We start from the raw sequence: 25,686 nt of genomic DNA on the forward strand, positions 1-25,686 counted from the left end.
GGAATCTATAATTCTCATAATTTTGAAGTTGTGATAGTTGATTCCTATAATTATTTTACATAGCTTCTGTAAATGTATTTTATGTTTTGGTTAGCAAACTTAGCAAAGTTACAGAATTATACCTTTAGAATTTTAGATTACCTAAGATGGTTAATACACTACGAAAAAAATTTTTTTCCCCTCGTGAAAAATGTTGCCTTAATTAGGCTGTTAATGGCTTCACATGCTGGCTCCAAGATGCCAATCTTTCAGTTTTGTGTAGATAATACAGTGATTATTTCTGGAGGTTTAGGGATAAAGGTAGTTTAGGGGTTAATGTTGACATATTTGAAGGCTTTTTATTATGGTAGATTTTAGTTAAGTGCTTTGGTTTATTTTTTTTTAAGTTTATCTTATTTATTTTTGAGAGAGAGTGTGTGTGTGCACACAGGGGTGGGGCAGAGAGAAAGGGAGACAGAATCCCAAGCAGGCTCTGTGCTGTGAATGCAGAGCTTGATGGGGGCCGCAAATTCATGAACCGAGAGATCGTGACCCAAACTGATATCAAGAGTTGGATGCTCAACTAACTGAGCCACCCAGGTGTCCCTAGTTAAGTACTTTTAAAGAACAGACTTATCTCTTAGGGATGAAAAACCCTGATATGCATTGAGTAACTAGATGACTCATCACAATTATTCTAGTTTTCTCAAAAGTTAGTGACAAATTTGGGATAGTACTTTTTTTATGATTTGTTGCATACTTTCTGAGGCATTACTGAATTATTTCATTTGGTTTTATATAAGTTTATTATTAGTATTCTTTGCAATAGAACTGTTCTATGTTGGCCATAATGGAATATGTAATGTGGTGCATTTGTTTGGTTTATGTTGCCAGGTGATGGAACTAGAATGGCTGATTCAACAACAATGTTATCAATAAGCGATCCAGTTCATATGGTGCTAATCAAAACAGACATATTTGGTGAGACTACTTTAGTAGCATCCTATTTTCTTGAATGGCGATCAGTTTTGGGCTCAGAAAATGGAGTGACCAGTCTTACTGTGGAACTTATGGGTGTAGGTATGATAACTAATCACTGTTACCTTTTTGTAACCAGTTTGTTTGTAAATACATTTTATGTTTTCCGAATGCCTTTATAACCCAAGAAGGAAACATGTAAAAATTTCACTAGAATTACAGTTGGACTCCAGTATTATAGTCTTAGGAAATGTCTTGAAGTGTGCTATGACTATAGAACTTCACAGTCAATCTGACCTTGTCTTAAGGAAAAAAATTTTTTATGGGAAATGAATAGAGAAATTTTGATAGCTTTTTTCTCCTCTCCATATTGATCTGATAATATGTAAGGCTGTAAAGAAAATTAAGATTTTTCACACACGTGCATGTATGCATATGCAAAAATCTTATAGTTCAGCACACTCCAATGTTCGGTGCATCCCCATTAGTACTAGTGTCTTCCTACAGCAGTAATTCAGATGTGGAGTTGATATTCTTCCATCCTGTTACATGTGGGAATGTGGGACTCAAAGAGGTGTTAACTTGCTCATTGACAGGATCAGTGAGTGAATAGTACTCTTTGAGGACAGAGGTGGTGCCTGTCTTACCATTGTCTCCTTGGACTCTTTCGTACTTCTTGATGTGTAATACATACTGTTTTTGCTAATAACAGTGAAAAACAAAATGAAACCTGCCAGTATTTTATGCATAACCTGTAAGGGAATTAGTTTGGTATTGAAACTAAGTCACAGAATCAAACTTGGCCTGTGGACAGTATAGCTTTAGTACTTTAGATTTTGGTAAGTCAGACCCAGAATGTGTTTTTCCTTAAATAGAAAGTAGGGGAAAAAAATTTATGTGGGATATTTATTTTCAAAAGAGATACCCATTATTTGTCTCCAAATATAGGCCTAACATGATTATCATAATAATGACCAAGAAACAAGTGATTCACCAGTGAAATAGTAAATAGTTCTGGTATAAAGTGTATTTGTTTTCTGATTCCTTAAATCCAAGCAAGGATTGAAAATTTGTACTACATGTGATGTGAAAAATGGGAAGAAATAAATGGGAATTACTTTGGATGACAGAGTATAAATATTTTCTGAGAGTGAGATTTTAAGAGTTGTTTTGACTTTGTTTTTAATGTAAATGTGGTTGGCATACATTTAATGAGATTAAAAATTAAGAATCCCAAATCAATTAGATCCCAAAAGTCCCTTAAAATGTGATTAGGAAGGTCAGAAAATAGGTAATCTTATAATTAGATAAAGGCCTTTGTGCAAAATAAAAACTAATTTGATCTGGCTCAAATAATATGAATATTAAAGGTGATGTTGAATATTACCTATTTCATGTAAGTGGAAACACAAAATTCTTAAATTATTTTGGTTGGACTTTGGTTGCCTAAGTATACATAATTTTGAAACCTCTGAAGTTCTAAATATTTATATTTATAGGCACAGAATCAAAAGTTTCTGTGGGAATTTTAAATATAAAACTTGAGATGTACCCACCACTCAATCAAACATTATCTCAAGAAGTAGTGAACACACAGGTAAATAATTCTGAATTTCTTTTCTTTGTGTATTTGTTTTCGTAGTTATATATTTACCTGTTGATCCTAGACAGTGCTTTCTTAGAAAATTATCATTTATTAGTTTTAAGCAAGAGAATGACAATACGATTATTAAAAAATTTTTGTCTTGGGAGAAAAAAGATCACTGACTAATATATGTAGACCAGATTGTAGAGAGGGTGTGCAGAAACAGGGAAGTCAGGGGCTTCTGGGTGGCTCAGTTGAGTGCCAACTCTTGGTTTTGGCTCAGGTCATCTCACACTTGAGATGGAGCCCCACGTCAGGCTCTGCACTGACAGCAAAGAGCCTACTTGGAATTCTCTCTCCTTCTCTCTCTACCCCTCCCAGCTGGTACACACACGTGTGTGTATGTGTGCATGCACATGCTCTCTCTCAAAGAAAAATTAAACTGGGAAGTCAGGGGCTCTTACAAATGATGATGATGATGGTGGTTTAGATTAGGGTAGTGGTAGAGATGGGGAGCAGTATGTAGAATTGTTACGGTATTTAATTAAGGAGAAGAAATAGAAATTGAAAAAAATATATTTTTTAAATTTCAAGCTTGCTTTGGAACGTCAGAAAACTGCAGAGAAAGAACGATTATTTCTTGTATATGCTAAGCAGTGGTGGAGAGAATATTTGCAGATTCGACCCTCACACAACTCCCGGCTGGTTAAGATTTTTGCACAGGTTTGTAAATTGCATTCGGAAAGGTTCACATCTGTATTTGAGATTTACTGTTGTATATGAATATTTCATATATATGTAAATTTCATGTATGTAAATTTCATATATGTATAAAGTTGAATTTGTAAAATGTATTTATTCCAGACAAATGGAAGTTTATTTGTAAAAATAGAATGCTGATTTTGTGATACTCTCTTTTACTAAGTAGGTGAGTAACATAACATAATCTTTGTTTTAATTTGGTTTTCATTTTCGATTCTTTTTTAAAACCTTTTTTAATGTATTTGATTTAAAACAGATGATGAAAACCCATTTTGTTTAACTTGGAGTGTGTCCCTGACTGATACTTAGTACTAAATGATTAACTACTAGGATACTTTGTGGTGTTAGTTTTCATGTGCAGGATTGGGGCTTTGGGCATATATGCTTAGACATATATGTTGTTAGGGTATTTTTTTAAAGACAGTGTTACATGTAATAATTCTATTTAGCCAATACATCTGAGCCAGTGACTAGTCATATTTAACTGCATCATTTCAATTATATATCTCTGCCTCTGTTTTTTCTTGTATCCCATGCCCATTTTCTCTCATTAACAAATCGGCATAAAATATATGATCAGATCCTTAATTTGTGTAATTCTGAGGAACCATTCAAATATTTTATATGTATTCAGTGTTTTATAGATGCTTTTATATGAGTATAGTATGGTGTTATTTTGAGTAACATATCTCAAATCCTGTGCATTTGTCTAGCTTTACCCTGGGATGGTCTAAGAGTGGTTCAATTTCTAGATGAGGAGCTTAGGAATGGGAGAGCCTAGTTGATGAGTGGTGGAAATGAGGGAAAAGGTTTCTCACTTTCTGATCGCATTGTCTGTACATTGTTTGGGCAGGTGAGGTGGCAGTGACGTCAGGATGGGGTGGAGAGAAACCAGTCAAAATATAACTGGCTCTTTACTGTCTGTTTAGTCTGAGGTGAGATTCACTGCCATGTGGAATCTGGGACCAGAAGAAGACTGGGTGGGTGAGGAAGTGGATCAAAGAAATGACAAATGAAAGAGGAGGAGGAAGAGGTTGAGATATGCAATTAAGCAAATCAGAGAATGGGGATTTTCATGCAGAAGATATTACTTAAACAAGTTCTCATCTCTTAAAATTCATTGTAAGAATATTTGAACCACATAGGTCATTAGTTTCATGGTAAACATATGAGATTGTCAATTTGTCAGGCATTGCCACTTTTGTAAAAATAAGCAGTATAAGGGATAAAGGAATGAAGAATCTTTCCTAAGATCAAATAGCAACTCAGTCTTGGAGACTTTATTAAGTTGCACTTTTGCCTAGTGCTTTTTTAGCTTGATGGGACCGCCTCTCTATATATAGAGAGAGTAAATAAACTGTTTATCTTACTGCTATTCCCCAGAAGTGTTTTTTGCTGCTGCTTTCTATATTTGATTAGATAGGAAATTAAGGAGCACCAGTTACTTAAGGCAGTCAATCCAATCACAAAAACTATAGTTTTAAACAAAAGAATATTATTATATAATATAATTAAATTATATTTATATACAACATAATATGTAATATTAAATTATACATGGTCTGAAAATGAATTTCCATTGCTTTCAGACACAAGAAGAAATAGTTTACAACAGTACTATCCTTCTGGAGTGATGGAAATGTTCTCTGCTGTCCAGTATGGTAGCCATTGTGCTATTGAGCATGCAGAATGTGGTCGATGCAATAAAGAACTGAATTTTAAATCTTACTTAATTTTAATTAAAATTTAAATAGCCACATAGGGTTGGTGGCATTCTTAGTGGAAATTCTTAATTCTTAGTGGACAGTGCAGGTTTAGAAGCTGAAATATTGAAATTTTCAAGACATATAGTTTATGGGGACATTTATAGGAAATATTGCTGTAATGAAACATAGGATATATTTGTATTCTAAGCTGCTACTATTGATGATTGATTTAGGGCAAATGCATCCACTTTTTAGGTGCTCATGCCTTCCCTATTAGTGGAGTTGTAAGAATAGGACTAAATGGCTTACTCAGGAATGCAGTTAATTACCTTTATCCTAACCAAACATCTGTGGAATCCTCAAAGTCATTACATTTAATAATCATTGTACTTTTTCTCCCTCCCTTGCTTGTTTTGCTACAGTACAATAGTAATTCACTTAATCATAGCTTTTAAATTTTCTAGTGCAAGAAATTTTTAAAAAGTTATAGAAGTTGATCTTTGAGGCCATTAAATTTTAGGAAAATGTTATAAATCACTTGAGGATTGAGATTATCCTTTTAATGTTGAGATTGTGATTTCAGGATTTAATATTCTCGTACTACACTAGATTAACGATAATACTGAGTTAATGAGTTAACGTAAAAGAAATCCAAGTAGTAGTTTTCTACTTGTCTCTAAAATTAGAATCATGATTTTCTGTTTTAAAAATGTGGGCACACCTTGTGGGGTGCCTGGGTGGCTCATTTAGTTGAGAGTCAGACTCTTAGTTTTGGCTCAGGTCATGATCTCAGGGTTTGTGGGATTGAGTCCCATGTGGGGCTCTGTGCTGACAGTACAGAGCCTGCTTAGGATTCTCTGTCTCTCTGTCTCCACTCTCTGTGCCTCCCTCCACCCCCACGTGCACGCTTGTTCTCTCTCTCAAAATAAATAAATAAACATTAAAAAAAAAATGAGTATCTTGAAATACCCTATGCTTAAATCTCCTTCCTTTTCCTGTCTCTCTTATTTTCCTTATCTGTCTTTGGTTCTTCATTCTATTTGAGGTTTGGTTTTGTTTTGTTTCAACTGATCCCTTCATTCTGTCTCTTTCTGATTCCTAAGATAGCATGGGGGAGATGGAGACTTAGAGACTACCATGGATGTGTTTGAGCCAGGAGGTACAGTGAGGTGGGAGAGGACAAGGAAAAAAATCAGTGCCTTTTAGAGTTGAGGACTATACTTATGAGTGAAATCATAACATTTTGCTCTGCATCATATAAGAATTCATGGACTTTCTCATTATAATTAAATGAAAATGATAGGTTTTTTTTTTTTATTGCTAAAGTATGAGATTATATTGGAGAAGTGATGTTTTTGTGGTGTAGAAAAGATATCTATAGTTCTGATAATTCGAACAGATGATGTTTCTGTTGGCTGAGTTAGGTCTTATTTCTGAGGAGCCTTGCCATAATAGAGAGTGTTGTCTTTGAATTTTGAATAGAAAGTAGACCTTTGACTTTGTCATCTCAGTAATCAAGAAGTTAAGGGAAATGTGGGCTTTTATAATATTAACTCTAAAAGCATAGTGGTAGACAGTCATCAGAGACTTTTGTATGCATTGTAGCTCTTTAGCTCAACTCCTAGGATATATTCTGTATTTGAAATGTAAGATGTTTTTCTAAAATGATTTTCAAAACTCTGCTTTCAGTTGACTTGGTTAACAAATCGTGTTTCCTGTGGATCTCCAAGTGTAACGGAAACAAACAAAATGAGCTATGATAATTTGTTGTTGTGTCAGTAAATCAGAAAAGCTATTGTTTGAATACATAGTATTAAATTCTGTATGATAATATGAAAGAATAGTTTGGCTTAGAGCCCCTCTCCATCCCCTACCCACTTGCCTATTCTGTTTTCAGAGGAGTTCTTTTTTTTTTTTTTTTTAAGTTTTATTGAAGGATACTTGACGCATATAATTGTATATATTTAAAGTGCATGACATAATGACTTGATATACATATATGTTGTGGAATTACTACCAAAATTAAGATAACACATCCATCACCTCACATAGTTAACTCTTCTTTTGTGCGGTGAGGATGCTCAAGGTCTATTCTCAGCAATGTTCAAGTTTACTGTATTAACCACTCATCATGCTGTACATTAGATCGTCAGAACTTACTCTTCTTGTAACTAAAAATTTGTACCCTTTAGCCTACATCTCCCCTATTCCTCCCTCTTCCCAACCATTCTATTCTCTATTTCTTGAAATGAACCTTTGATTTGTTTTGTTTTGTTTTGTTTTAATGTTCTACATGTAAGTGACAACCACCATACAAGATTTGTCTTTCTCTGTTTGGCTTATTTCATTTGGCATAATACTCTTCAGATATGTCCATGTTGTCATAAATAGCAGGATCTCCTTTTTTATAGCTGAATGATACTCTGTTGTATATGTAATATCACATTTTCTTTACTGATTCATCCATTAAAGGAAATTTCAATTGTTTCCGTACCTTGGATATTGTGAGTGATGCTGCAATGAACATGGATGTGCAGATATCTCTTTGACATACTGATTTCAGTTGCTTCAGATATATACCCAGTAGTGAGATTGCTGAATCACGAGAGTTCAAGTTCTTATTGTCACAAGCTTTGGAGTCAGACAGCTCAGGGTTTAAATCCCAGCTCTATTCCATAACACCTGTAGCTTCAGTTTCTTCATTTATAAAATGAAAACAGTAAGAGATGTTAAGAGGACTAAAAGAAAAATTACATGCACAGCCCTCAGCTTCCTGGTGCTGGATGCAGGGTAAGCATTCAATAAGTGGTGGTGTCCAGAATTCTTTTATCCCACATTAATATGTTCTAAGAAAGTGTTAAAATTGGGGATGATTAATCTGTCATTACAGTGTTTTCCCCTCTTCCCCCAGGATGAAAATGGGGTAAATAGACCAGTCTGTTCCTATATTAAACCACTTCGAGCTGGGAGGCTTTTGGATACTCCAAGGCAAGCAGCAAGATTTGTTAATGTCCTTGGTTATGAAAGAGCCCCGGTTATTGGAGGAGGAGGTAAACAGGAACAGTGGTGCACTCTGCTGGCCTTTCTCTGTAGAAACAAGGTATCCTACATATGTAATAGAATTGAAAACTAGTACATCTTCGTTATTGTGAATTTATTGCATTTGGAAATAATTAACTTAGAAAAATGGATATATTGTCTGTTTGAACTAGTCAGAATCTTTTGTTTTCAATACATAAAGAAAAACCTTGGCATCTTTATTTTCTTGTATAGCTTCTTATTTAGTGTAATATGATTTTTGTGAGGTAGAGACAAGTAGTATAGTGTCAGAAATTAAGATATAGAGGTAAATTAAATTTTTTTTTTTCAACGTTTATTTATTTTTGGGACAGAGAGAGACAGAGCACGAACGGGGGAGGGGCAGAGAAAGAGGGAGACACAGAATCAGAAACAGGCTCCAGGCTCTGAGCCATCAGCCCAGAGCCTGACGCGGGGCTTGAACTCACGGACCGCGAGATCGTGACCTGGCTGAAGTCGGACGCTTAACTGACTGCGCCACCCAGGCACCCCAGATATAGAGGTAAATTAAACAGTGAATTAGAGATGGCGCTGGGACCAGAACAGCGGTCTTTCTAATACTATTATTCATGTGTTAAAATCTACTTAGATGATACATTTTTTTAAAAGAGAAAATGGCAGTACAAAGTGAATATGGAAAAAAGTCTTAGATTGCATGGTATTGTGTTTAGTTTCAAATGTAAGTATATATTTAAGAATTTGTGTAGGGGTTTCTGGGTGGCTTAGTCAGTTGAGCGTCTGAGTTCATCTCAGGTCATGATCTCGCAGTTCATGGGTTCAAATCTGACATTGGGCTCTGTTCTGACAGCGTGGAGCCTGGAGCTTGCTTCTGATTCTGTGTCTTCCTCTCTCTCTGCCCCTCCCCCACTCATGCTGTGTCTCTCTCTTTCTCTCTCTTTCTCAAAAATAAACATTACATTTTTTTTTTAAAAAGACACATTGTTGATTTTTATTTAAAAAAATTGTGTAAGTTTATTGATGTTAAATGAATTGATTTCAGTAAACTAATTTTATAGATTGTGTGTGATATTTCCTAATCTGTGTTCTAAAAATGTTGATAATATAAAAATAAGAGCATCTTTAGCATTCCAGTTCTACCAAAACAGAAGAAAATAAATTTCTTTATTGTTTTGAAATAATTTTGTTTAGTTTGAGGTTGTATAAATAGTATGAGTATTCATTCACAAGGCAAAGCTTATCCAGTAGAACCTATTTAGATTAGGGATTGATTTGTCAGAAGGATTTTACCTTAAAAACAATTGAAAATTTAAACATTATAAAAAATTATTTTGATTTATTCTCAAGCTGTGGTTTCCAAAAGTTGTGTTTATGGATTTTAGCTTTTTAATTTCAAATATAGTAGGAATGGTACATATTTAAAATTATTATGTAAAAAATGCTTTTGCAAAGCAAATAATCATCCCTTTGATTCACTATTATGTTCACCTGAGTTTGTTTAAAGAGAAAGAATATCTTAAAATTAGAATCTTGAAAATTATTGAAAAAGTTATTCTTGCACAAACAGCAAGCAGCATTACAAGAGTAAAGGTGCAATTTCACATATAATTCTATTGCCGGTTTTTCATCTCTTCTTATATTTTTATATTTTTCTCCTGTGTATTTATCATTCTTTCTATAATTATAATTGAGATATAAATAAAATTTTGTGCCCTACTTTATAATTTAACATCATGCTATGAACATTTTTCCATGTGTTGCTATAATTTTTATGATCTCCATTTTAAAATGGTTGTCCGTATAAGGTTTTCTTTAGTTGACATACAAAATCTACTTAACTATTTTGCCATTGTAGGAATTGTTTCTCTTGGCTACAGTAGGCTTGCTTCCAATTTTTTGATGTTCTTGTGAGTAAATTTTTCATTGAATATCTTTGGGAGTATTATTTTTCCTTTGAAATTTTTAAACTATAAAATCTCAGTATAGAAATTGGGTGTAAAAGGTTGGATATTATATTTTTCAAAAGTCAATTAATTTTAAAATGCTATTGGTTTTAGTATAGTTAATAAAAAAAAACAGCAGTGCACAGGCACCTGGGTGGCTCAGTTGGTTGAGCCGCTAACTTCGGCTCAGGTCATGATCTCACAGCTTGTGAGTTCAAGCCCCACGTTAGGCTCTGTGCTGACACTCGGAGCCTGGAGCCTGCTTTGGATTCTGTGTCTCCCTCTCTCTCTGCCCCTCCCCCACTCACACTCTGTCTCTCTCTCTCTCTCTCTCTCTCAAAAAATAAATAAACATTAAAAAATTAGTGCAGAGCCACTAATACAAAATTTGGGGGGAAAGAAATCATCCCCCATGCTAACCCTGAACTTGTTATTTTTGCTTTTGTATATTAATTACCCACAGTCCTACACTTAAATACATATCTTAATATAATTGCATCCTTACTGTTTAATAGTTTGATTTTTTTATAGAATATAAGATATATTCTATTTTTGTGGTTTTCATAACATTTTTAAGATTTGAAAGTAATAAAACATTGTCAAAGAAAATTTAGAAAATAGAAGGGAAAATTATATATAATCTACCATAATTATTGCCACTGTTGGCATTTTGTTCTCTCATTTTTCCTAGTATTTATTGCCTTAAGATGATTACATATGGATACTGTAACTCATTGTTTTGAGTATTTTCCCATGTATTTACATTTCTTAGTGTATCATTTGTCATCTTGTCTGTTCATGTCCTTTAGCTAATCATCTTTAAAATCTTGCTGCATTTCTATCTATGTTTTATGAGTTTTTATAAACTTTTGATATGAAAGCTCTCTTTTTAAAAAAAAAAATTTTTTTTAATGTTTATTTATTTTAGAGAGGAGACAGAGGGCGAGCAGGGGAGGGACAAAGAGAGAGGGAGACCCAGAATCCAAAGTGGGCTTCAGGCTCTGAACTGTCAGCACAGAGCCCAATGTGGGGCTCAGACTTCTGAACCATGAACCATGAGATCATGACCTGAGCTGAAGTCAGACGCTTAACCTGCTGAGCCACCCAGGCAGGCACCCCTGAAAGCCCTCTCTTAAAGTATACATGTTATGACTATCAGGTTTGTGAGCACTGACTGTGTAAAATAATTTAGGGTCTTCTAAAATTAGTGTATTTTGTCCCCCCCACCATTGTTTCAGCTTAACACTAGACTTATGATTAAAAGTGAAAAAATTAATATTCCCTTTTATTATAATTTTGTATTTGAATATTTGATGAGGAAACAATGTGAAGGAATAAATACTTAAATTCATTTCATTTTCTAGGGTGACTGTGAAGATCATGCTAATCTTCTGTGCAGCCTTCTTCTTGGATATGGATTAGAAGCCTTTGTGTGTGTTGGGACTAAGGCAAAAGGAATACCTCATGCATGGGTTATGACCTGTGGAACTGATGGAACTGTCACTTTTTGGGAGAGTTTAACGGGACACAGGTTTGTCAACTCAGCTTACAAGGATATTAAAATGAAGATGCATATGTTTTAAATTATAAGTTCTTTGTTTATATTGGTGGTACCCAAAGGCACATACCGATAATTTTTATTATTGGATCCTTTTTGATGACTATGTAAAAAATTACTATAGTTAAAAAGCTGTTAAATTTGAAGAAAATTCATATACCTAGAATATTCTTTACCAACATGATTTTGGTAAAAAAAAAAAAAAAAAATTACATTTTACTTTTAATTGTGTAATTGGGATACTCTTTTTCTGATGTTTTTCCCCAAGCCTAAAAATAAGCTCAGGTTGTAAATCATGATTTCCTTTGAAAATTTAATGTCACCAACTCCACATTGGTAAATCCACTGTATACTTTTTTTTTAGTTTTTCTGTCATCATATTTTTTAGAGTTCAGTGCTCCCTCCTTGCTAGGATCATTTCTTTCCTTAACTTCTCCCATAGCACTTTCAGTTTTTATTATTCCTGTCTGGCTATTTTCAATTTTCCTTTATCTTGTCTTTAAATGTTGGAGTTCTTAAAGGCTCAGCCCTGGGCCATCTTCTTCTTTTTCTGAATTTTTCCTTGGTTGATAATCATTTTGGTTAGTTATGCCTAATAATATGTAGCTAAATTATTTTAATTGTATTATCTGAGATGAATGTTTTTAATCTTAATGGTTATACATAGAATATATTCTCATGTTAAAGTAGAGTTGATTAAAAAAAATTTTTTTAATGTTTATTATTTATTTTTGAGAGAGAGAGACAGAGCAGGAGTGGGGAAGGGGCAGAGAGAGAGGGACACACAGAATCTGAAGCAAGCTCCAGGCTCTGAGCTGTCAGCACAGAGCCTGATGTGAGGCTGGAACCTACGAACCGTGAAATCATGACCTGAGCCGAAGTCGAATGCTTAGCCAACTGAGCCATCCAAGTGCCCCCCGAGTAGAGTTGATTTTTATATCATACTATGTGCCATACAATTACTGTAGATAGAGTAATTGTAGAAATATAAGAAGGAAAAACAAGTATTAAACTCTAGTCTTGGGAAATAGTTATGGCCTTAAGTGTTCAAATAATTTTCTTTCTCAATAAGATGCTGCCTTCTTAATTTTTAAGTTCTTATTATATAAAATTATGATTTACTTCTTTTAGGTATATCCACAAACCTGTCAATCCTGATGAATCTCCAGTTGCTGAACAGCCCAAGCCATTGTACCCATATCGAACAATTGGTTGTGTTTTCAATCATCAGATGTTCCTGGGAAATTGTCAGCCCTCTGACTCAGTAGAAATATGTGTGTTTGATTTGAATGATGAATCCAAATGGAAACCCATGAGTGAAGAAGCAATCAAATCTGTGTGTGCCCCAGGAGCTACAACATCCCTTCCTCCCTTTCCCCCTCTATGTGCATCTACAATTGATGCTTCAGTAACAAGTAATGAAATAGAAATGCAGCTAAGGCTACTAGTGTCAGAACACAGAAAGGTAATTAATACTGAACTTAGTAGTTTCATGCATTTTTTGTCAGTTGTTTATGTATTTAACAATTTTGGGAGGGGTGCAGGTGGGATAGTACAGTCACTTTTATACCTGAACAAAGCAAATTTAACAAAGCAAAGGGCAGCAGAGTTCCTGCCCTTAAGAAGCTTATAGTTTTGAAAGTCAAGAGAGTTAAGTTCTGAGACTCAGAAATTTCTAAATATACCAATACTTGTACTGTTTTTTCTTTTTAAGTTTATTTTGAGAGAGATGAAATCCCAAGCAGGCTCCATGCTGTCAGTGCATAGCCCCGATGCTGGACTTTATCTCAGGAACCGTGAGACCGAGAGTTCTTGACCTGAGCTGAAATCAAGTCACTTAACCGACTGAGCCACCTAGCACCCCACCAATACTTCTAAAATTTATTACTTCCTTCTAGAAATAAAGAGTGGTGAACTAGTTCAGATTTTGTTAAATACTACTGTTTTTATTTCTTTTTTGTGAAGTACTTATTTGTATTATTCCCTATTGAAAATATTGGGTTATAATTTTTTAATTCATTTTTTCCAGGTTAGTTTTGTTTGTTTCTTTTCTTCCTATTACACTAACTTAGGTAGATGTAAAATTACATCCTTCTAGCTTTAATTTGCATTTTCCTGATTACTTATGAGGTCAAACCTCTTTATTAGCCATTTTGATTTCTTTTGTAAAGTACATTAAAGAAGACATAAAAAGCATTAATCATAAAAGATTAGTGTATTTTAAGAATTTTTGTTCATTAAAATAAACCAGTCAGAGGCTGAAAAGAGCATTACTGGAATGGGAAAAGTTATTTGCAACACATATAACCGATAAAGGACTAGAATCTCAGAAAATTTATTTCTAATTCACCTTTTGATGAATCCTGTTTTCTGTGTTTCTTGAGGCCATCAAAGGCAAACTGATAGATATGTTTTCTGGGCTCCAGTTACTATTAGCTTTGGCCTCTAAAATCTGCCATACTTACTTGCTAATTCATCAAAGCATTTAAAAGTATTTTGGAAAATATTTAGTCTGGCATTTGTAGTTCTCAGCAATAGGTTGCTCAAGGATCTAGTTCACTATACTGCTGGGAATGAAAGCCCCTCATTACTGCCCCTTTCCCTCCATCACTCATACTGCCTTTTAATTTTCTTAGGTTTTGTTTACAAACAAAACCAGTATTTTATTACATTATAAGAATTTGAATAGAGAAAGAAAACAGGGGTGCCTGAGTGGCTTGGTTGGTTAAGCGTCTGACTCTTGATCTCAGCTCAGGTCACGATCTCACAGTTCACCACCCACCTCGGGCTCTGTACTGACAGTCCAGAGTCTGCTTGGGATTCTGTCTGTTCCTCTCTCAGTCCCTTCCCTGCTTCCATGGTCTCTGTCTCAAAATAAGTAAGCTTAAAAAAATTATTCTTTGTTATTATTTTCTTTAAGTTTGATTTATTTTGAGAGAGAGCGCATGCACGTGAGCAGGGGAGAGGCAGAGAGAGGGAGAGAGAGAATCCCAAGCAGTCTCTGCACAGACAGCCCTGACCCAGGGCTCGATCCCACAACTTTGGGATCACAACCTGAGCCGAAACCAAGAATCAGACACTTAACCAATTGAGCCATCCAGGCAACCCCTCCAAAAAAACTTAAAAAATTAAAAAAAAAAAGAAAGAAAACAAAACTGAGCTAGATACCAGTGTTGATCACTAAGTTAGTAGTGCTTGTAAATCAGCAAGTGAGATTTGCTTTTGCTGCTGGAAATAGATGGATGATACTGGACCTTTGAGGTCACTTGGAACCAGTAAAAACCTTGAATGCAAAATCAAGAAATGCTAGAGATTTATTATATCAAAATATTTAGAATTTTGAGAAGTTTTTTATGTTTATAACAGTGTTTTTAAAATGTCATGTGTCTGAACATCTGTAGTTTCTCTGATGTATATAAATGAAATCATAATTGCCTTCAACATTCCATAGAAACATGTTTTAAACTCCCTGAGGGCCTATAGCATGTCTTTTTCATCTTTTTATCTCTTTACATTATAAAAGTTAGTGTTTTTTTAAGAGTTAACACTCAATAAATACTTGAGTTTAATTATACGTGCAATTCATTTGTTGACTTTTCTCCCCTACTACAGTTAAATTTATGTTGGAGCTCTCAAATTAAGCAGATTCAATCGTATTATTTAAAGTCAAATAAAATGTGATCTCAAAATTCAGTGATACCATGTTTTTCATAGTAGGACTATTCCACATGGTCTTTTCTAGTGGATATTAAGGAAGTATAGGATTTTGGAGCCTTTACTAACATCATTGTATTGAAAATTTTTTGTTGGGGGTACCTGGGGAGCTCAGTCAGTTAAACGTATCTGACTCTTGATTTCAGCTCAGGTCATGATCTCGTGGTTGTGAGATTGAGCCCCTTGTCAGGCTCTGCGCTGACAGCATGGATCCTGCTTGAGATTCTCTCTCTGCCCTGTCTCTCTCTCTCTCTCAAAATAAATAAATAAATAAACTTAAAAAAAAAGAAAAAACATTTTTTTCCTCTAAGAAGTAAAACCAGATACCTATAGTTCCTTTTATTTTTTATTTGCATGTGTCTTTATAATAGTTACTAGAAAGTTTAAAAAATTATGACAGGTTTTAAGAATTTTCTCTTGGCATATGTTAAAATAGTCAACACTTAACAATTGGTTTCTAAAATATTAGTGTATTTCACCCTTTCTTTTTTTCTTTTGTCTTTTGATTGCTATAGGATCTTGGTCTCACCACTGTTTGGGAAGACCAGCTTTCCTATCTCTTATCACCAGCTTTGGCTTCTTATGAATTTGAGCGTACAACAAGTATATCTGCAGGCAATGAAGAATTTCAAGATGCCATAAGGAGGGCTGTACCTGATGGTCACACATTTAAAGGGTTCCCAATACATTTTGTATATAGAAATGCAAGGCGTGCATTTGCCACATGTCTTCGGTGAATGAATTTTTGAATTCATAAATGTTATTATTGGCTTAGTTTAAGCAATCTGTTAGTCTGGTTTTTTAGGAATGATTTTAGAATCACATAATGAAATTTTATAATTTATTTTCCTTGCCACAGATTGTGAGTCTGAAATGTAGCTCTAGGTAGTTGGATAATTTTCCCATTGATTTTGGTGCAATATTAGTTGAAGATTTCTGATCTTTTCTAGTGTAATTTTTTAAATTTATACACTGTGAGGAAATGTTCTATAATTCGGATAGCTTAACCAAAATTACAGGGTTGTTGGTAGCAGAGACAGGATTTTTAAAAATTATTTTAAATGCTGACTTACTTGGAAAAAAGTAAAACCTATGTTCACTTCTTAATTGAATAAATCTTCTTTCTTCTGTAGGTCTCCTTTCTGTGAAGAAATAATCTGTTGCCGTGGAGACCAGGTGCGACTGGCAGTTCGTGTCCGAGTGTTTACTTACCCTGAATCTGCTTGTGCTGTTTGGATCATGTTTGCTTGTAAATATCGCTCAGTATTATAGGACTAACATTTCTGTAAGAATATACCTGTGTTTTATTGGAATTTTACACATTGTACATTACTAGCTGCTTAGAGGTTCATTATTTTAAAAATCACATTCTGGCTTGGATGTCATATTTTACTATTGTATATACCTGACTGAAAATGTTTGAAAAAATCATGTATGTATTTAAAAATTAAGAATGAAAAACTTGTATAAATCTGAGTGGAATTTAGTATAAATTAAGTGTTTATTTTATTTTAATAAATGCTACTTTGTTTACAGGTATTCAGTAGTTTAAATATGAATATAAAATTTACCCAGTTTTCTTTGCATTAACAGGCAATCAGAGAGATACTTATTTGTCTGAGGGTTTGAGCCATAGTAAAGTCAATATGGAACATTATTTTTCATAGCTTAAATGGGATTATTTTATATAAATAGAAATTAACCTCACAACAGGTTTATTTATTAGGTGAAAATACATCTTGATGAATTATCACTTTAGTGGTGTACCCATGGCTATAGGGATATTTATGACTTTCCAGGGATTTATGGGAGGACTTCGATGCAAGAGCAGGAAAAGCTAATACCCGAAAACATAAATATTAATAATAAAAAAAACTCACAGAAAAGTACATGAATAATTTATAAGTGTTTGATTGAATCATCATAAAAATGAATTGAGTATTTTAGAAAAAATTATCATACTCTTTTTTTATGATACTGATAAAGTGTTTTCTATAATTAATTTTTTTTAATTTATTTTTTTAAGAGAGTCAGAGTGCAAGCAGGGGAGGGGCAGAGAGAGAGCGGGCAGAGAACAAGCAGGCTCCAGGCTCTGAGTTGTCAGCACAGAGCCCGATGCGGGGCTCAAACTCATGATCTCTGAGATCATGACCTGAGCCAAAGTCGGACACTTAACCAACTGAGCCACCCAGGTGCCCTTGTTTTCTATAATTAATACTTGCAGTCTGTTGCTGATTTTCTGTAGTCAAAGGATCCATTATTAGCCTCTTCATGGATTCCATCTTATAAACCCACATTTGTTTTTCTTTCTTCCCTTTTTTCATTGTGATAAAAACATCAGTGTATATGTAACTACTCTAAATGGGAGAATCATTATGTGAGGCCACTGAAAAATAAGCGTATGTAAGGGACTTCCTTCTGATGCTTGTTTTAAAATCTAGCAAGCCTTTTTTTTATATGTAATTTTTTTTTAATGTTTATTTATTTTTGAGACATAGAGACAGTGCAAGCAGGGGAGGGGCAGAGAGAGAGGGAGACACAGAATCCAAAGCAGGCTCTAGCCTCTGAGCTGTCAGCACAGAGCCCAACGTGGGGCTTGAACTCATCAACTGCAAGATCATGATCTGAACCGAAGTTAGATGCTTAACTGACTGAGCCACCCAGGTGCCCCTAAAATTGAGCAAGGTTTTAAGAGAGCAACAGTGAACATTAAAAAAGCTATAGCAGTTTCACTTTTTGTAATAAACTGCATGATGTGGTAGCTATGACTGTCCATTCAGCACCTCTGTGCACAGTTCTTGATTCAGTTGCTTTATCTATTGGTCTTCTTAAGAAAGCACCTGTGCAAGTTTTTCTTTTCATCACTTTACCTCACCATTGCAAATAAAATGATTTAATGTTTTTTAAAAAAATTAAAATCTAGAGATAGCCTAAAATTTACCTTTTATTTTTATATATGGTATTTATGATTTAGCTTGCTTAAAAAGTCTGAAAATATCCCTCTTCTCAGTTTTCTTTGAAAACAATAATCAGATATTTCTTGTGAGACTGACATGACTTTAGAGAATTAGGAAAATAAGAATTAAGACTTTTTTATTCTGTTGTCAAAATTACTCATAAAGCTATCAATAGAGAAAATCGCTTGTAATTTTCACCTTTTGGAACAAACTATTTATGAGGCACATACTAAGAGGCAGACTATGTTAGGATGAAGGCTATATTATCATTGAGGCTGGGCTTCCTGCCTTACTGTACCAGAGTAACACATGTATCCATAATGCACCTTTGGTATAAATTCTGAAATAAATTTCCTTTTTATGCACTTTAATAGAGTCTGGCATTAATAATTTTCTGTAAAGGTGGTTTATTTCAAAAGATTATTTCAGTGCATTTATCACTAGAATTCTACTCTTATTACTAACAATTTTTCTTTTTAAAAATTAAATATATCTTGTCTATTTAGCTGTCATAAAGGTTGTTTTCCTATTAAAAATGTAAAATTTTTTATATAATGTCTTTAATATGTTCTTTTAGACAATATGTACGCTAGTACAGTTCCCTATACATATATATGTGTGTGTGTATAATACATAGGTGTATTTATTTAGTAGAAGATTATCAGAAACCTAGAAAGTTCATTACTCTAGCATGAACCTGTTGAATAAAAGTTATTAAATTTAGTTCCAACCAAGTAAACACTCCAAGTGCTGTTAAATTTTTTTCTTGTATTGAGGTATACATTTTTTGATATCTGCAAAAACACATTGACAACCTGGCAGTTCTGGAAAGTACACGTATTTGAAACCCAGTTTTCTATTTTTTAACAAAGACAAGGTTTGAACCAAAAAAAGTAGCCTTTATATTTGAAAAGACTGTTGCTATTAAAGTATTATTCTATGCCATATAGCTGACCATCAGAATACATTAGTTACAAACCATCGATTGTTTAAACTAACCCATTTATACTTCTGATTTCATGCTGTACTAAACAGGAACATAGTTAAAGTTAGACTACAGTTCAGATAATAATTTCATACTTTCTATTTAATGGAGATAAGTACAGGAATTAGATGATCTGTTTTTTTAACATGCTTTTTTTTTTAAATATTTATTTTTTGAGGGACACAGAGTGTGAGCGAGGGAGGGCAGAGAGAGAGAGAGGGAGCCACAGAATCTGAAGCAGGCTCCAGGCTCTGAGCTGTCAGCACGGAGTCTGATGCGGGGCTCGAACTCACAAGCAGTGAGATCATGGCCTGAGCCGAAGTCAGACGCTTAGCTGAGCCACCCAGGCGCCCCTTTTTTAATGTGCTCTTAACTTTTAAACCAATGAAAAAGTAGCATTGTTTTCAAGCTGTTGGCAGTTGAAAAATAATTTGGGATTAGCCAAAGCCTTTATAAAATATTAAAAACAAAATAGTCAAACATATAAACTGGAAGCCATCTAATTTTGAAGAACCTATTGTTTATTGTTTATAGCATATTCTATATTGTTTATAGCATATTCTACATTTAAAACACAAGTTCACGTACAGTCATCAATGCATTTAAGTGTGGGTATTAAATGTTTAATATTTTCTTCTGAGATTTGGTTGGCATAGTCCTTGTAATTACATTGGACCTTTATTTGGTTTGTGAATTCACTACGTGACACCAGTGTTGAAATAGTCATGGATACTAGAAGGGAAGGTAGAGGAGGTTATTAGCTGGTTGTTAGTTCACATATACTCTCAGGAAAGATTTCTTTCTCTGATTCTATGGAATTTAGACTTGTACTAATACTCCAAAAACAGATGTTTCCTAGTGTTTTTGAAGGTAGCTATTTTTTTTTTTTTTTTGGTTTTGCATCTATACAGTTTTAACTACCATTATACTTATGCTATTTTTACATGTGATTTAATATTTCACGGTTTTGAATTACAGGATTTTGGACTTGAACAGAATCTTAGGTCTTCTAGTCCACTTAATTTATATAGTAACGAAATGGAGATCTAGAGAAGTGAAGTTCCCTGTCTAAAGATAATATTTCTAAAAGATCAGTTCTAAAGCCAAGTTCTGACTTTGAGTTTGCTTCTTTTTGCTATATCTCTGTACAATGTGAGTTTTTCTTTCCTCTGGGGATGGCATTTCTGGATATGACCAAGTAACCCACATAGTATGGAAAATTTTCATTTTAGTGGTTCTACCCAAGACAGGGACATGGAAGGCACCAGTCTTTATGATACTTATCACATAACCTATAAAAAATTGCGGTGATATTTGGGGTATCAGGTCAATGACAGATGAGGCCACAATTACCTTTCAGGGAGTCTGGCCTAGGGAAGCTGAAGCCCTTAGAGGGGCAGTGAGCTGTTTGAGATTCCTTGTGGTGTAGAATTCAACTATTTGTATACTTAAGAGATTCAGTAAACTGACATATAAGAGTAGTGCCCACTAACATGCATCTAGAAAATATTTCAGTCCTATTCAGTCTGTTTTAATTCTGAAATCCATTTATTTACAAATTAGTTGTTTAACTGGCTACTTGTTACTGAACTTTTACAAAATCTTTTCCTTGTACAAAGTGTCCAGTGAGGGAATGGGAGCAACGGTAGTACAAAACTGTAAGATGATTGTCAGAAGTTAAATCTATTTGATTTGAACATAAGCAAACAGATTTTGTCACTAATTTTTAACAGCTTTATTAATATAATTTGCCTACTATACAATTAACCATTTTAAAGTATATAATTCAAAAAAAGTATATAGTTCAGTGGTTTGCATACAGAGAGATGTGCAACCATTATCAATCAATTTTAGAACATTTTACCACCTCAAAAAGAAACACTGTACCCTTTAACTATTACTCTATCTCCCCTCTTTGCCTCCTAGCCTTAAGCAACCAGTAATCTACTTTCTATGTAGATTTCCCTACTCTGGATTTTCTTTTGAATGGAATCATATATGGTCTTTTGTGACTGGCTTCTTTCACTTAGCATAATGTATAAGATTTATCCATGTTGTAGCATGTATCATTATGTCATTCCTTTTTTGGGCAAATTTTCCCTTGCATAGTTACATCATATTTGTGTATCTATTTGTCAATCAATAGACATTTTGGTTGTTTCCATCTTTTGGCTAAATAATGCTGCTATAAACATTCATGTCCAAGGTTTTGTGTGGGCATGTGTCATTTCTTTTGAGTATATATATACCTATGAGAGGAATTGCTGGGTTAATATAATAATTAACATTTTAGTGAAATGCCAAATAGATTTTCAAAGCAACTGCACCACTTTCCAATCCCACCAGCAGTGGATGAAGGTTCTGATTTCTTCACATTCTTGCCAACACCTTGTTATTACCTGACTTTCTGATTCTAGTCATCCTAGGGTGTGTGAAGTGGTATCTCCCTGTGGTTTTTACTTACATTTCCCTGATCTCTAATGATGCTGAGCATTTTTTTTCACGTGTTTGTTGGCCATTTGTATATCTTCCTTGAAGAAATGTCTATTTAGATCCATTGCCCGTTTTTAAGTTGGGTTGTCTTTTTATTATTGAGTTGTAAGAGTCTTTTATATATTTTAAATTCAAGTCTCCTATCAGATAGTATGATTTGTCTATGTTTTCTTCCATTCTATGGGTTGTCTTCTTGATTGTGTCTTTGAAGTACTAAAGTTATTAATTTGACAAAGGCCAATTTATCTGTTTTGTTGTTGTTGCTCTTGCTTTTATTGTCATATCTAAGAATCCATCGCCAAATCCAAGATGATGAAGATTTACCCCTGTTTTCTTCTAAGAGTTTTATGGTGTTAGCTCTTAGGTCTTTGATCCCTTTTCATTTAAGTTTTGTGTATGTTGTCAGGTAACATTCTTCATTCTTTTGCATATAAATATTGAGGTATTTCTTCACCATTTGTTGAAAAGACTATTCTATCCCCATTGAATGATCTTGACAAGCTTGTTAGTTGACAAAAGATGTAGGAATAGAGAGTCATGATTCTCTATTGTTATTGGTGCCACTCTTTTTATTGTTCCTCTACCACATTTTGATCATCTATCATTGCTTCGTTGTATGTTTTGAAATTGGGAAGTATGAGGGGTGCCTGGCTGGCTCAGTTGGTGGAGCATGTGACTCTTGATCTTGGGGTTGTGACTTCAAGCCCCATGTTGGGTGTAGCGCTTAATTCAAAAGAAAATGAGTGCATGGGTGGCTTAGTCGGTTAAGCGTCTGACTTCGGCTCAGGGCATGATCTGACGGTTCATGTGTTTGAGCCCTGTGTCGGGCTCTGTGCTGACTGCTCAGAGCCTGGATCCTGCTTCAGATTCTGTGTCTCCCTCTCTCTCTCTTGCCCCTCTCCCACTCACACTCTGTCTCTCAAAAATAAAAACATAAAATTTTTTTTTAAAGAAAATGAATTTGGAAAGTGTGAGAGTCCTCCACTTTGTTCTTTTTCAAGATTGTTTTGGCTATTCTGAGTCCTTTGCAATTCCATATGAATTTTGGAATCAGCTTGTCAGTTTCTATAAAACAACCAGAAGTTTGTTTGTTTCAGGAGAATTCAGTGATTCATCCATCACTTACATACGACACCCAATGCTTATCACAAGTGCCCTCCTTAGTGCTCATCACTCATCTAGCCCATCTCCCTACCTCCCTCCCTCTGTCAACCCCTTAGTTTGTTCTCTGTCATTAAGTCTTTTGTGGTTTGTTTCCCTCTCTTCTCTTCCCACCCTCTTCCCATATGTTAATCTGTTTTGATTCTTAAATTCCACATATGAATGAAATCATGGTATTTGTCTTTCTCTGATTGACTTATTTCACTTAGCATAATATATTCTAGCTCCATCTACATCATTGAAAATGGCAAGATCAGACACCAGAATTATAAGAGGGATTGCCTTGAATTTGTGGATCGCTTTGGGCAGTATTGGCATTTTTTTCTCCCCTAAAAGCCCCAACATGGGACTTTAACTCACAATCCTGAGATCAAGAGTTGCATGTTTTACAAAGTGAGCCAGCCAGGTGCCCCTTGAGGAGTATAGCCATCTTAACAATATTAAGTCTTTTGATTTATGAGCATGGCTTGTTTTCCCATTTATTTTAAATCTTTAATTTTTCTCAACGATGTTTTGTAGTTTTCAGAGTATAAGTTTTGTACTTTTGTTAAATTTATTCCCATTTTATCTTTTTGATGGCTATTGTAAATGTTTTCTTAGTTTCATGTTTGATTGTTCATTGCAAGTGATTAAAAATATAATTGATTTTTGTAGATTCATCTTGTATCATGCAAGCTTGCTGACCTCATTTAGTAATTCCAATAGTTTTTTTAGTGGATTCCCTAGGATTTTCTTTATACACGATTATGACACCTGCAAATAGAAGTAGTTTTACTTCTACATTTCCAACCTAGATGACATTTATTCATTCATTCGTTCATTCATTCATTTACCTAAATGCTCTGGCTAGTACCTCCAACACAGTGTTGAAGAGACGTGATGAGAGCAGATATTCTTGTCTTGTTCATGATGTTAGGGAGAAATAACTCACCATTAACTATGATGTTAACTTTTCATAGATACCCTTCATCAGGTTGAGGAAGTTCCCATCTAACTCCTAGTTGTTTTTATTTTTATTATGAAAGAGTGTTGGATTTTTGTCAGATGCTCTTTCTACATCTAATGAGATGATCATGTGATTTTTGTTTCTTATTTATTGATATAATGTAGTACATGACTTGATTTTCAAATGTTAAACCAACTTTGAAATTCTAGGATAAATTGTACTTGGTCATGGTGTATAATTCTTTTTAAATGCTGCTATGTGTTCAGTTTGCTAGTATTTTGATGAGGATTTTTTCGATCTGTATTCATAAGAGATACTGGTTTGTAATTTACTTTTCTTGTAATATCTTTTGTCTGATTTTGATATCAGGATAATCCTGGTCTCATAAAATGAATTGGGAAGTGTTCCTCACTTCTGTTTTTTGGAAGAGTTTGTGCAAAGTTGATTCAGTTTTCACTTTAATTGGTAGAATTCAGAAACCATCTGGTCCTGGGCTTTGTGAGTAGTTTTTTGATTGCAAACTCAATTGCTTCACTTGTTATAGGTCTATCCAGATTGTCTGTTTCTTCTTGAGGCAGTTTTGATAGTTTGTGTCTTTATAGGAATTTATCCATTTCATCTAAGTTATCTAATTTTGGTGTACAGTTGTTCATGGTATTTCTTCATAATCCTTTTTATATTTATAAGGCTAGTGGTGATGATTCATTTCTTTAAAAAAATTTTTTTTTAATGTTTATTTATTTTTGAGAGAGACAGAGACAGAGCTTGAGCGGGGGAGGGGCAGAGAGAGATGGAGACACAGAATCCGAAGCAGGCTCCAGGCTCTGAGCTGTCAGCACAGAGTCTGATGTGGGGCTTGAACCTATGGATGGTGAGATCATGACCTGAGCTGAAGTCGGATGCCCAACCTACTGAGCCACCCAAGCGGCCCCCTCTTTCATTTCTGATCCTACTAATGGGAGTCTTCTCTCTCTCTTTTTTTTTTTTCCAATTTTGTTGATCATAACAAAGAACTAGGGTTTGGTGTCACTGATTTTTCTTTGTTGTTTTTCTATTCCTTTTTCATTCATTTCTACCCTGATCTTTATTATTTCTGTCCTTGCTTTAGGTTTAGTTGTACTTCTTTTTCTGGTATCTTAATGTAGAAGGTTAGGTTATTGATTTGAGATCTTTCTTCTTAATATAGTCATTTACAGCTATAAATTTTCCTGTAAGCACTCCTTCATATGCATCTCATTAATTTTGGTATTTTTTTTTTTTTTCATTTTCATCCATATCAAAGTATTTTCTGATGTCTCTTGATTTCTTCTTTGACCCATTGGCTATTTAGGAGTGTGTTAATTTCCATATGTTTGTGAGTTAACCAATTTTTTCTCCTGCTATTGATTTCTAATTTCATTCTATTGTGGCCAGGGGACATACTTTGTATTATTTCTATCCTCTTACATTTATTGAGGTTTGTTTTGTGGCTTAACATATTTATCCTGGAGAATGTTCACATGTGCATTAAGAAAAAAAGCATATTCTGTTGCTGGGTGGAGTGTTCTATAGATGTCTGTTAGGTCTGGTTGTTTATAGTGTTCAAATATATCCTTGTTTATGTATCCATTAATGGTTTATTCTAGTTGTTCAATCATTAATGAAAGAAGAGTATTGAAATCTTCCAACTATTTTTTATTTATTTATTTATTTTGAGTGAGAGGGAGAGAGAGAATCCCAAGCAGGCTCAGCCCTAACAGTTTGATGTGGCGCTCGAACTCACAAACCATGAGATCATGACTTGTGGTGAAATTAAGAGTTGGATACTTAACCAACTGAGACACCCAAGTGTCCCTAAAGTCCTCCAACTATTGCTGCTGAGTTGTTTATTTCTCCCTACATTC

At 34.3% G+C, this 25,686-nt stretch overlaps 1 protein-coding gene across 5 annotated transcripts in view; it reads left to right on the forward strand.

The window, feature by feature from the left end:
• CEP76 (centrosomal protein 76) overlaps window positions 1-25,686 on the forward strand; it is a 33,752-nt gene that overhangs the window by 4,067 nt on the left and 3,999 nt on the right. For 3 of the 5 annotated variants that reach the window (XM_045457920.1, XM_045457922.1, XM_045457923.1), the window contains exons 5-12: window positions 874-1,059; window positions 2,457-2,554; window positions 3,137-3,265; window positions 7,922-8,110; window positions 11,354-11,520; window positions 12,679-13,012; window positions 15,777-15,994; window positions 16,395-18,589. In XM_045457920.1, coding sequence (XP_045313876.1) covers window positions 874-1,059; window positions 2,457-2,554; window positions 3,137-3,265; window positions 7,922-8,110; window positions 11,354-11,520; window positions 12,679-13,012; window positions 15,777-15,994; window positions 16,395-16,533 — 1,460 coding nt within the window. In that variant the 3' untranslated portion in view covers window positions 16,534-18,589. Of the gene's footprint in view, window positions 1-873; window positions 1,060-2,456; window positions 2,555-3,136; window positions 3,266-7,921; window positions 8,111-11,353; window positions 11,521-12,678; window positions 13,013-15,776; window positions 15,995-16,394; window positions 18,590-25,686 lie in introns of those variants that run through there. The other 2 variants (XM_045457921.1, XM_045457924.1) reach the window with 2 other exon arrangements.

The sequence above is a fragment of the Leopardus geoffroyi genome, chromosome D3, assembly GCF_018350155.1.
Source record: "Leopardus geoffroyi isolate Oge1 chromosome D3, O.geoffroyi_Oge1_pat1.0, whole genome shotgun sequence".
Taxonomy (NCBI): domain Eukaryota; kingdom Metazoa; phylum Chordata; class Mammalia; order Carnivora; family Felidae; genus Leopardus; species Leopardus geoffroyi.